Source organism: Elephas maximus, chromosome 9 (assembly GCF_024166365.1).
Source record: "Elephas maximus indicus isolate mEleMax1 chromosome 9, mEleMax1 primary haplotype, whole genome shotgun sequence".
NCBI lineage: Eukaryota > Metazoa > Chordata > Mammalia > Proboscidea > Elephantidae > Elephas > Elephas maximus.
The window spans coordinates 76,179,554-76,193,116 of record NC_064827.1 but is presented as its reverse complement, the minus strand read 5'-3'; the positions used below and the strand labels follow the sequence as shown (position 1 = coordinate 76,193,116).

At 41.1% G+C, this 13,563-nt stretch overlaps 1 protein-coding gene across 1 annotated transcript in view; it reads left to right on the top strand.

Annotated features, from left to right (window-relative positions):
- The first annotated feature begins 51 nt into the window (after positions 1 to 51).
- The window catches only part of PPP6C (protein phosphatase 6 catalytic subunit), a 31,738-nt gene continuing 18,226 nt past the window's right edge, over positions 52 to 13,563 (top strand). Inside the window, exon 1 of the mRNA XM_049895383.1 lies at positions 52 to 223. Within this exon, the coding sequence (XP_049751340.1) occupies positions 149 to 223 (75 nt within the window). The 5' untranslated portion in view covers positions 52 to 148. The remainder of the gene's footprint in view (positions 224 to 13,563) is intronic.

Genomic DNA, 13,563 nt, shown 5'->3' with positions numbered 1-13,563 from the left:
GAATCAGGTCGAGCTTTAACGTTGCTGCGCAGACGCCTCTCTCACGGCCGGACGTGACGTAGAAGAGTTCCGGCTTCGGCCTCTGCCGCTGCCGCCGCTGCTACAGTCGCCGCTGCCGCCGCCGCCTTTGCGGCTTCTTTTTTCTAAAATGGCGCCCCTAGACCTGGACAAGTATGTAGAGATAGCGCGACTGTGCAAGTACCTGCCGGAGAACGACCTGAAGGTGAGTCTGGCCAGGGCGGGAGCCCTGCTTGCGGGGCTCGCCCCTTCCGGCAGTGGGGCTCCCGCCGTCCCGCCCTTCCTCCGCGGTACACTGCCGGGTATCCCGTCCCGTCGCTGTGGACGGCCCGGTGCCGTACAAAGCTGCTCGGTTCGACCTGGCGTCACGCGGAAAGCCCAGGAGCCCAGGTCCCTCGAATGCCGTCCTGGTTCCCTCAGCAGGAATCCCGAGGGAAGTCGCGGCTCCTGCCCCAGAGTCACCCCTTCTGGCACCAGGGCTACCCCAGGACTCCGAGCCCTAACAGCCTTGTTTAGAAGACGGTTCCCCCCGACCTCCACCCCCGGGTTTCCCGGAGTCCGAACCGAGCCCTAGCCGGCAGTGTTCTCGAGATGGGGTCGTCTTTACTAGAGGTGACAGGAGCCCGGGGTGACTGGTGTTTGACGGGAGATACCGCCGGCGTCCCGGAACGCAGTCCTGGTGTGTTTAGGTTACTGAAGAGTGGGAAGGCGATTGGCCAGAGCGGTTTGGTACCGATGTGAGGGAACGTCAAGTTGTCCTCCATTCCAGTTGCTGTTTAGGAGTGTTGGTTTTGTTGTACTAATTCAAATGCGAATTAGGTTTATGAGTATATTACTGAGCTAAGTTAAGAGTTATCCTTAGTTGAGGTAGTAGGACCTCAGTAAATACAAGTGCTTTTCTGTCTTTTAAGTCATTCGCCCACAATCTCCTTTTAACTCAAGATCTCATTTTCTTTGTTTTCTAAAGGAGGTGAGTTGTTCTTGTTAACTGCCCAGTCCTAGTAAGTAAGAGTAAAGGAATGAATGTCAAAGTAGAGGAGTATAAGTCTTTGTTGTACTGGTTTTTAAAAAAGTGTTTCTATGTGCTTGCTAAAATAAAACCAATACTTCGGTGTCTAGAAGTTATTTACCTGTTAGTGCTAATACCTGTTTTATTTGTTCACTAAACTTTGATCTCTTATGTGGTAAGGGGATAGATAAATTGTTGGTCGTTTGAGTTCTTTTTATTCTTTAAGCTATGGGTTTAAAGCAATTTATCTCTGTTTTTGAATTCTTTATCGTAAAGAAGAGATTACTGTCTTTTTCTTCTGTTGTCTCCCTTGGTACAGAAAATTGATATTTAACATAACATCAATCAAACAAGTATGCAAAATGTTTAAGGTCACTTGTGCTGTTGGGAATGTACTTACGAAAACCAAACCCATTGCCGTCTGAGTTGATTCTGACTCATAGCAATCCTATAGGACAGAATACAACTGCCCCATAGGGTTTCCAAAGAGTGGCTGGTGGATTCGAACTGCCTACCTTTTAGTTAGCAGTCAAGCTCTTAACCACTGTGGCCACCAGGGCATGTTAATTATATATGCCATATGATAGAATTGTGGTGTTAGCGAAGAATACTACATATACCACGGACCGCCAAAAGCACGAAGAAATCTGTCTTGGAAGAAGTACAACCAGAATGTGCCTTAGAAGCAAGGATGACAAGACTATGTCTCACATACTTTGGACATGTTATCAGGAGGGATCAGTCCCTGGAGAAGGACATCACACTTGGTAAAACAGAGGGTCAGCAAAAAAGAGGAAGACCCTCAATGAGATGGAGTGACAGTGGCTGCAACAAGGGACTTAAGCATAACAACGATTGTGAGGATGGCGCAGGACCAGGCAGTGTTGCACGACCAGTCAGTGTTTTGTTCTGTTGTGCATAGGGTCACTATGAGTCAAAACCAGCTCGATGGCAACAACAACAACATGATAGAGGAGTCATTCTTGTGTATTTTTTCCCTTTTTAATAGGACTGTTTAATTTAAATGAGAACAAAGCAGATATTAGTAGTGTAGCTTTCATGCTAATCAGAGTCCTTCAGATATTAGCTTTGTGACTTCTTTCTGCTATATGCTTTTTTGGGAAACAAGAATATAACCAACACTGGGACCCAATTTATGGGAAACTAAAAAAAAAAAATTTTTTTTTTTTAACCATACCTCTTTTGGTAGTATTGTTAATCCCATAGCTGAAGTTGATCGTTGCATATCAATGAATTGATGTGAAATTTTGTTTTCTTTTTATTAATCATACTGGAACTGTTTTAAACTTTGTGTCTATAAGAAGTGTTGTCTTTTATTAGGAAAATGTGTCTTAATATTGACTTGAAATTGGATACTAAAATGATTTGAAAAATAATCAGTTGGATTTTCTTTAGGCCTCTTAGTTTGATAAACATTAGCTTTTCTTCTCACTTAGGAAATAGTAAGCCATTTCATTTTCTTTAAAAAAAAAATTGACAGCAACGAATTTCATTTTTTTTTTTTTTTTTTTGGTTTGGTACTTAGCTTGCATGTTTATAAATAAACTTTTTTTTTTTTTAATTTTGAATCTTCTGAGCAACTACTGAGGAAAAAGAACCTTAATTTTTCCATATAAGTAGAGGATTTCCATCTTTGTCTTGGTGTATTTAAGGAAATTTGATTTTATTTTTGTTTCTTGGCATGAAGTGCAAACCAAAATTAGTCTGACTAAGAAAGTATTTCAGGAGCACCTTTTCTTAGGCTTCAAAGCCAAGATACAAGATTCTGTCAGAGGAGGGAAAGAAGTTATGAGGGCCACTTAATGATCTTAATGGAAAAGATTTGTTCTAGTAAAAAAGAAAATAATGGAAATTTACCTGTATTAATTTTAGATTGACTAGAAGTTGGAGGTACTAATGAAATAGTAAACGCATAGCATGTTCTAGATCTGAGATTTCTCTTTAGCTAAATTGGAAGTGGTTATATCACTAGTACTGGATCAAACCTACAAAGAGATCCTGTGATTCTCAGCCAAAAGAAAGATTTCAGAAAGGACCTTAGAAGGTACAGATCACATATCTGACCAAGTGGGAGAAAGAATAATAAAAGGAAGGTTTACTGGGTACTTAAACTTTAGTGGGTTTTTGGGGAAAGGATTCTATAGCTTGGAAATTGTCTGATCTCTTGGACAGTTCTTAAAAGTGATATCTAAGTTAAGTGCTCAACTGCTAACCGAAAGGTTGGCGGTTCAAACCCACCTGACAGCTCCACTGGAGAAAGACCTGGTGATCTGCTGCCATAAAGATTAAAAATCAAACCACCAAACCCAGTGCTGTCGAGTCAATTCCGACTCATAGTGACCCTATAGGACAGAGTAGAACTGCCCCATAGAGTTGCCAAGGAGTGCCTGGCAGATTCAAACTGCCGACCCTTTGATTAGCAGCTGTAGCACTTAACTACTACGCCACCAGGGTTTCCCCATAAAGATTACAGCTTAGAAAATTCTGTGGGGGCAGTTCTACTCTGTCGCATGGGGTCGCTATGAGTCAAAATTGAATCTGTGGCACCTAACAAGTAAAGAAATTACAAAGCGAGTTAGAGCTTGGTGTTCAGTTTTTTACTGAGGAGCTGAAGGCAGTTATTGTAGAAGGGGTTGGGAGAATGCTGGTGTCTACCTTAAAAATTAGCGATGCAACACAAGAAATTGTATAATTCTATAGTGACTACTTTTATGGATTAATAAATAATGTAATCTTTTTGGAACCTACTTTCATATTCAGTCTGAACTATCTCTGGGTTTTTCATGTAAGACTGCCTGCTCCGGAAAGTTGTACTTCTGTCTGAAATCCCTCCGTAAAACTTCAAAGAATTTGCCTTAGCTGTTTTATGAGATTTGGTGAATGGCCTTTTGCACCTCCTCATCGAGCTTCTATCTGATTTTATAAACTCTCCTTATATGTGGTAGTCTTTGTCTTTTCAGACTTGAAGCTTGTTTGTTTTGTCTCTTATTGCTTATCTTGTTCATCATTTGGAAACCCTGGTGGTGTTGTGGTTAAGTGCTACGACTGTTAACCAAGAGGCCGGCAGTTTGAATCCGCTAGGCACTCCTTGGAAACACTATGGGGCAGTTCTACCCTGTCCTGTAGGGTCACTATGAGTCGGAATCGACTCGACGGCAGTGGGTTTTGCTTTTTGGGTTCATCATTCTACCTAGTACTGGATGGAATCTACCTAAATGTTTTGAAGGAGTAGGGATGAAATATGTGAAAGTGAGTGGACCAAAGTGCAACCTTCCATACAAAGAGTTTATGTGATTCTCAGGAGTATTATATTTACCTGAGTTGTTTGGCTTTGGATTGTATCTTTCTTGAGGTACTGCAAGGAAATCTGAAAACAGTACAGCAATTTGGGACACACCATGGCTTTGTATAGTTCTAGAAGAGTGTTTTCAAGACCATTTCTGATAATGTCTGGCATTTTATTTTGTCCTTTTGGCCACAGAATAACATTCTCCTTTGTCTTCTGAAAATAGTCTATAATAGTACTGCCAGTAGAAATATAATGCTCGCAAAATGTGAGCTACAGATTTTCTGGTAGCCATATTAAAAAAAGGTAAAAAACAGGTGAAATTCATTTTAATAATATTTTGTTTAACCCAGTGTATATTTAAAATATTATCCTTTCAACATGCAATAAATGTAAAACTACTAATATAATGTTTTGAGCTTGTTTTTGTACTAAGTCTACAAAATTTAATGTGTGCAGCACGTTCAAGTTTGGATTAGCCATATTTCAGGTGTTCATTAGCCACATGTGGCTGGTAGCTACTGAATGCAGGTCTCTAATGACTCCCCAGCCCCTTTTTCTAGAATTTCAGAGCTGGAAGAGTATCAGAGTTCATGTAGTTCGGTATCCTTCATATTTTACTGAAAGGGAAACTGATCTTCACAGAGTTTATGATCTGCCTGAGAATGTCCAGCTGTCAATCACAGTCAGAACTAAGTTGGAAAGCCTCCCCATGCAGGGCTCTTTCTGATATAGTTAATGGCCTTTTTAGCATGGCTAATAGCATGCTTTTTTTTTTTTCAATTGTGCTTTAAGTGAAAGTTTACAAATCAAGTCAGTCTCTCATACAAAAATTTATATACACCTTGTTATGTCCTCCTAGTTGCTCTCTCCCTAATGAGACAACACACTCCTCCTATCCACCCTGTATTCCCCGTGTCCATTCAGCCAGCTTCTGTCCCCTTTGGCCTTCTCATCTCGACTCTAGATGGGAGCTGCCCACACAGTCTCATTTGTCTACTTGAGCCAAGAAGTTCATTCCTCACCAGTATCATTTTCTGTCTTATAGTCCAGTCTAATCCCTGTCTTAAGAGTTGGCTTTGGGAATGGTTCCAGTCTTGTGGTAACAGAAAATCTGGGGACCGTGACCTCCGGGGTCCTTCTAGTCCCATTCAGCCCTTTAAGTCTGGTCTTTTTACGAGAATTTGCGGTCTGCATCCCACTGTTCTCCTGCTCCATCAGGAATTCTGTTGTGTTTCCTGTCAGGACAGTCATCGGTTATAGCCGGCCACCATCTAGTTCTGGTCTCAGGCTGATGTAGTCTCTGATTTACGTGGCCCGTCCTGTCCCTTGGGCTCATAATTGCCTTGTATCTTTGGTTTTCTTCAGTCTCCCTTGCTCTAGGTGGGTTGAGACCAATTGATGTATCTTAGATGGCTGCTTGCTAGGGTTTAAGACCCCAGGCGCCACTCACCAAAGTGGGATAGCATGCCTTTTTTGACCTAAGCACTTTGGTATCCTCTTCTGACAACATGCCCTGGACTTTCCTGATTCTCTGCTTTCATTCATTCAGCTTGGCACCTACTTACATAATTCACAACACAAATATTAATTCATTTACTATTCATAACAACCCTGTGAGGTGGGTACTGTTAGTTGCCCCATTTTACAGATGGGTAACTGAAGTACAGAGAGATTAAGTAACTTTCCAAAGTCATTCAGTTAGTAAGTAAGTGGAAGAGTTTGGATTCAAACCTAGGCAGCCTGGCTGAAGCATCCACATTCATGTCCACCACCTGTACTTCCTCTATAGTAGAATACCCTGTGTGGTGGTGGTGTTGTTAGGTGCCGTCAAGTCAGTTCCGACTGATAGTGACCCTGCGCACAACAGAACAAAACACTGCCCGGTCCTGCGCCATCCTTACAATTGTTGTTACGCTTGAGCTTATTATTGTAGCCACTGTGTCAGTCCACCTCGTTGAGGGTCTTCCTCTTTTCCGCTGACCCTGTACTTTGCCAAGCATGATGCCCTTCTCCAGGGACTGATCCCTCCTGACAACATGTCCAAAGTGTGTAAGACACAGTCTAGCCATCTTTGCTTCTAAGGAGCATTCTGGTTGTACTTCTTCTAAGGAGCATTCTGGTGGTGCTTCTTCTAAGACAGATTTGTTCATTCTTTTGGCAGTCCATGGTATATTCAGTGTTCTTTGCCAGCACCGCAATTCAAAGGTGTAAGTTTTTTGGTTTTCCTTATTCATTGTCCAGCTTTCACATACATATGATGTGTCTGAAAATACCATGGCTTGGGTCAGGTGCACCTTAGTCTTCAAGGTGACATCTTTGCTCTTCAACACTTTAAAGAGGTCCTTTGCAGCAAATTTACCCAGTGCAATGCGTCTTTTGATTTCTTGACTGCTGCTTCCATGGATGTTGATTGTGGATCCAAGTAAAATGAAATCCTTGACAACTTACATCTTTTCTCCGTTTATCATGATGTTGCTCACTGGTCCAGTTGTGAGGATTTTTGTGTTCTTTATATTGAGATGCAATCTATACTGAAGGCTGTGGTCTTTGATCTTCATTAGTAAGTGCTTCAAGTCCTTTTCACTTTCAGCGAGCAAGGTTGTGTCACCTGCATAATGCAGGTTGTTAATGAGTCTTCCTCCAATCCTGATGTCCTGTTCTTCTTCATATAGTCCAGCTTCTTGTAATATTTGCTCAGCATACAGATTGAATAGATATGGTGGAAGAATACAACACTGAAACACACCTTTCCTGACTTTAAACCAATCAGTACCCCCTTGTTCTGTCTGAACAATTGCCTCTTGATATGTGTAAAGGTTCCTCATGAGCACAATTAAGTATTCTGGAATTCCCATTCTTCTCAATGTTATCCATTATTTGTTATGATCCACACAGTTGAATGCCTTTGCATAGTCAATAAAACACAGGTAAACATCCTTCTGGTATTCTGTGCTTTCAGCCAGGATCTGTCTGATATCAGCAATGATATCCCTGGTTCCAAGTCCTCTTCTGAAACTGGTCCAAATTTCTGGCAGTTCCCTGTCGATATATTCCTGCAGCCGTTTTTGAATGATCTTCAGCAAAATTTTGCCTGAGTGCTCGCTAGTATCTCCCTCTTGAGCTCAGCCCAGGTACCGCTTTCATTCAGGGCTCCTGAATTCCACAGCCAGAGTTGTTCATAAAGCCTAGAATTTACATAGCTATTTACAGTTTTCAGAGCACCTTCATGTCCATTTTTTCATTTATACAATCCTTGTGATAGAACAGATATCAGAGCCATGACTTGGTGAGGTTTGAGTGACCCAGCAGAGTATATATCTGATTTTTATTTACCAGTTTTAAATTTCCATTATCTCTTTTCCACACTGACATTGTTTTGCCACGTAACGCTTTATTGCTCCATTTTACCACTTAAGAGTGTGTTTTTTTGTATGATAGCAAATATACGTTTCTCCACGATTAGATTGTAAGCTTTTTGAGGGCCAGGATCATGTTTATTTTTTGTATTCTCCACGATCTCCACTACCTTGTAGTGGTAGACAATAAAGGTTTGTTGAACTGAATAGTATACTGCTTTACAGCACACATTTCCTTGAATGGCTTCTTGTGTTAAGTCCTATTCCCAGTGGGTACCAGGGATAGAGTCAGATACTTCTCTCTGTTTTTGAGGGGCTATCAGTATCGTAAAGGAGATGGAGAGGTAAACAAATGATCATTATGAGTGTAGTGAGTGCTATAACCCAAGGTGTTGGGGAACGTTGAAGTAACATTTAACTCAGGAGTTAAAGATGGTTTCACAGTGGGAGGATGAGGAGAGTTTGTTCAGGTAGACAAAAGGGGAAGGAGAGAACATACAGACAGAATAAATACCACGTGCAATGGTATAGCTTAATCTGAAAGAAAATGACTGAGGGAACTTGATGTAGTTCAGGGAACTGGTGGTGTTGCTGGGAAGACAGGCAGAGGCCATATCATGGAAGACTAAGCCAATAAACTTGGATTTTTATCTTTTACATGGGTAAACACTTTGAAATGTTTTTGTATTTTAGGGAAAAACAAATCACATCATAATTTTGCTATATTGTTTAAAATGCAACTAACTAAAAAAAAGTAGATTAAAAAAAAACTAAAGATTGACTGCTATATGTGGTAGAAATATGACAAAACCATAAGGATGGTATCTGAATGGAGTTTAGTGTCTTTAGTTTCCTTGGGCTGTCATAACAAAATACCATAAAGTGGGTGGCTTTAAAGAACAGAAATTTATTTTCTCACAGTTCTAGAGGCTAAAAGTCTGAATTCAGGGTGTCGGTATAGTTATGCACTTTCTCTGTGGGCTCTAGGGGAAGACCCTTGTCTCCTTCAGTTTCTGGTAGCCCTGAGCATTTTTTGGCTTGTAGATGGAGCCTCACATGCTGTTTCCCCCATGTATGACTCTCTTTCCATGTCTGATCGCCCCTTTTGTAAAACCCTACTCAAGGAGTTAGGAATAGGACCCACCCTACTCTAGTCTGACTTACTGCAATCTTCAAAGAAAGACTCCATTTCCCCAAACAAGATAACAGTCACAAGAACAGGGGTTAGGTCTTCAGTATATTTTTTGAGGGGCAGGGGGGCACTATTCAATCCATAACATTTGAAAACGCTACCATAGACAGAGGAGTCCTCTTGAGTGATTTTTTTCTCATGAAAATATTGTTTTATTGTGATAAAATATACACAACATAAAATTTACATTTTAGCCATTTTCAGGTTTATAATCCAGCGGCTTTAATCACACTTAGAGTATTGTGCAACCATCACCACTATTTGTTTCCAAAGCTTTTTCAATCTCAAAAGATTTTAAGGAGTGATGATAGGTTTCAGATATATTATTCTGGTAGCATTGTAGACCATGGATTGAAATGGGACAAAAATGTCATAGGAGCAATAGGCCAAGTGACACATTATGAGGGCCTGAAGTAAGGCAGTGACAAGTGAATCTGATGTAAGAAAGGATACGAAGGAGGAATAGCTGTTGACAGATTAGATTATGAAGGAGAGAGAAGTGTTCAGCATGTTCTCTTAGTCTCTAGCATGGATTACTTAGTAAGTAGTATACCTAGATTAAGGAATGCAAGGGAGTTTAGATTGGGTCTCACTGAGTTTGATATGCTTCCAAGGGAAGACACAGAAGTGTAGATGTTCAGAAAACTGTTGGATACACAGGCCAGTTAGGCAAAATATATTGGGGCCAAATGTGCTCCAGATGCTGTTTTAATAATATTAAAGCTCAGGCAAGAAGAGGTCGAGTCCATTGGTTCTCAGTCAGGGCAGTTTTGCCCCTTGGGGGGACATTCGGCTATGTCTGGTGGCGTTTTGGACCCCTGCTGGCATACTGGTTAAGAGCTTGGCTGCTAACCAAAAAGTCAGCAGTCACCAGCTGCTCCTTGGACACCCTATGGGACGATTCCACTCTATCCTATAGGGTTGGTGTGAGTCTGATTCGGCTCAACTGCTATAGGCATCTAGTTGATGGAGAGGCCAGGGATGCTGCTAAACATCCTGAAATGCATAGGATAGCAGCCCCTCAAAATCAAGAATTACCAGTTCATGTTGTGGTTGAGAAACTCTGATACAGACTGAAGGCACAGATAATATTACCTTCTGGATTGTAAAGGTATGAATGGCATTGTCATGTCAAATCCCCACTCATTATTCCCGGTGTTTTGCATTATCGTACAAAGACTGTAAGATATAATTTTAAATAGGTTTTTATTTCTTAAGCTAAGGATATTTTGTAAATACCAGTGTGTAGAAGTAAAGAAAGAACATACTTGTTTTAGATAGCAAGATCAACTAAACAAAGAATTACAAAAGTTTAGAATCCAGGAGGTTTGAGGGACAGGAGGGAACAGGGAGACAGGATGCAGTGAATGGAATGGAACTATGAGCAAATATCTTCAAAAAGGATAGAAATAGGGGCTGCTAAGAATGGGGGCCTTGAGAGTGCTCCTGATTCAAAGGTTGGGAATTAATTGGGCAAGGTGATGTGTGCAGTTTGACCTAAATTCAGGATAAGGTTGAGAATCTTGCTTTAGTGACTGTTTGAAGCCCTAAGAGAAGCCGTAAGGCTTTCTTACAAATTAAGCAGCAAAACAAGGCTGGAAAGGGGTTGGGAGGACTGGGGCATGTGTCTTGTCCATGGCAATGCTGGACTCTGTGGAGGGCACTCTATGTGTGTAGTTGGCTGACCTACATGGAGTTTATACTGAGATTTCATAGGCTTTTCTTATTTGTGTGTGTGCTTGATTAGAATTTATAAGCTGCTGCTAAACTGAGGAGATGAGGGACAAGGGCTCTAGTTTAGAGACATACCTCTCCAAATCCTCTACTGGGATCTGCAGAAGTAGCAGTCATAGCAGGGGGCAGTTGCTATTTTACTCTAGTTATTGTGCCTGGGCTCAGGTAGAAGGATGCTACCTAAGTCGTTTATGTATGTTCTCCAGATACTCACCGGCCTTTGAGAGTGACAGGGTTTCACAGTGATGTTCTTCACCTTATGGTCCACTATCATTTTCACATAATCCCCAGGGATGATGGGCCGGCCAAAAAGCTGACTTGCAGTTCAGGAGGCTATGGGCGGAGGTTTTTTTTTATTTTTTTAATTGTCCTTTAGATGAAGGTTTACAGAACAAACTAGTTTCTCATTGAATGGTACACATACTTTTTTATGACATTGGTTAACAACACCACGACAGGTTAACACCTTCCCTTGTTGACATTGGGTTCTCTATTACCAGCTTTTCCGTCCCCTCCTGCCTTCTAGTCCTTGCCCCTGGGCTGGTGTGCCCCTTTAGTCTTGTTTTATTTTGTGGGCCTTTCTGATCTTTGGCTGAAGGGTGAACCTCAGGAGTGACTTCATTACTGAGCTGAAAGGGTGTCCGGGGGCCATACTCTTGGGGTTTCTCCAGTCTCTGTCAAGCCAGTAAGTCTGGTCTTCTTTTGTGTGAGTTACAATTTTGTTCTACGTTTTTCTCCAGCTCTGTCCAGGACCCTCTACTGTGATCCCTGTCAGAGCAGTCAGTGCTGGTAGCCAGGTACCAGCTAGTTGTACTGGACTCAGACTGGTGGAGGCCATGGTAGTTGTGGTCCATTAGTCCTTTAGACTAATCTTTCCCTTGCGTTTTTAATTTTCTTCATTCTCCCTTGCTCCCAAAGGGGTGAGACTAGTGGTGTATCTTAGATGGCCACTCACAGGCTTTTAAGACCCCAGATGCTACTCTATGGGTGCAGATTTTGGCAGGTTCACATATGGGAATCATGGAGTCCCTCAGGACTCTGTGCTGCAGTTAGTTTCAGAATGCAAATTAATTGATAACTCACTTTGTTCCAAAAAGCACATGGGGTGGTTTACCAAGATGTATTCAGTTTGGCAAGATAAGTTACATTTAGAATAAGTAAGAAAAATGAGATAAAGAGAAAGTAAAGATAGGAAACCAAGATGGAGCCAGCAGTTAAAGCAAGAATAGTATATAAAGTAAAAGCCATGATGACCAGGTTACTTCTTAGATATTAGACCCTAAGCTTTCCAGGAGCCTACAAAAAGATGGAAACAGATCAGTTTAAAAATTCAGAGTCTGAAAGGTGATAAAAACAAACTAGCTTCTCAGGGAAATCTTGTTTATACCTGAAAGAGGGAGCAAAGAGACGTCCCTCCTCTGGGTTCTCCTTGAAGGATATTGTTTAATCACAGTATCCTCTGTATCTTGTTTATAGTCTACACAGTGAAAAGCTCTGCAGAAGACTCTTCCTTATAATGTCCCCCACTGCAGATAGATGGCATGACATTAAGGTGCAATTTGGGAAAAAACAATTGGGGAGAGAGGGCAGTATAATTAAAGTAGGGTGAAGTCACGTCCCTTTAGAGGACCAAACCTGTTGCCATCGAGTCGATTCCCACTATAGCGACTCTCTAGGACAGAGTAGACCTACCCCCTAGGGTTTCCAAGGAGCAGCTGGTGGGTTTGAACTGCCGACATTTTGGTTAGGCTGTTTTAAACCACTGCGCCACTAGGATGCCCTCTAGAGGACAGTCTGCTTAATTCAGGATGGACTTTACAGTGGGTTTATTCTTTGGGTAACATTTTGATAATAGATCATTATAAAGAAGTGTACACAGTGGAACCCCCAAGTTTATAGGAAACACAGTTTCCTGAGAGTGGGCAAGTTGAGAGAGCAACAGTGTGAAAAATAGAGAACATTTCTTCTTCAGAGATGCAGTGTGGGAAGAAGAATGGAAGATGAGTTCCTTTGGTGGCTTGTATCAGAGAATATGTTAGGGGGGAAGTATACAAATGACATTCATGGTGTGATGGGCACAAACCCTCACTAATGGAAGTTAAGCATCTTCTTAAAAGATGTAAAGTCTGAAAGGTAGTGCAGATAGGACAAATGCTAACTAACAACATGCAGGTCTTATAGGCAATGGACTGGAAACAAAGCAGAAAACACTGCCCACCCTTGTACAAATTACAGCAAAGCACTTGTACAAACTCCACGGTGGAACTAGAACTAGAACAGTGGAGTAGAACTGCTCTTTAACACAAAGGGTTGCCGTGAGTTGAAATTGACTTAACAGCAGCTGGTTTTGTTTTTTTAGTATCAGAGAAGAAAAATATTTTCAAAATATTTGTGGCGGGTCTATGAAGCTAACCAAAAAGAACAGCACTCTTCATTTTGGGAAGATGGGGAGAGGGGAGGTTAGACTGTGATGAAAAATTATAATTAATACAGGCCAAATATAGAATTATTTTCTGGTTCCTGGCATACTTGTTCTTTGGAACTAACCTTAAACTAGATAGAAGGGAGTTAGGGTTACAGAAATAGCAGATTGTGAACTTTGAAACTAATTACTTTAAAAATAATAAATTATATATCCTGACCTAATGGATTTTTAGCGGAAATAGGATGCTATACAAAGGTGATCTTTTTTTTTTTAATCTTTATATCATAACAAAATTTATCATTTGAACTATTTTTGAGTGTACAATTCAGTGGCATTGTTTTTTCACAATGTTGTGTAACTGTCATTACCATCTATTTCCATATTTTTTTAATCAGACCAAACAGAAACTGTACTCATTGAACAGTAACTCCTGTTTGCCCCCTCCCCGGAGCCCCTCTAGCCTATTTTCTTTCTGTGTGAATTTGCCTATTCTAGACACCTCATGTAAGTGGTATCATA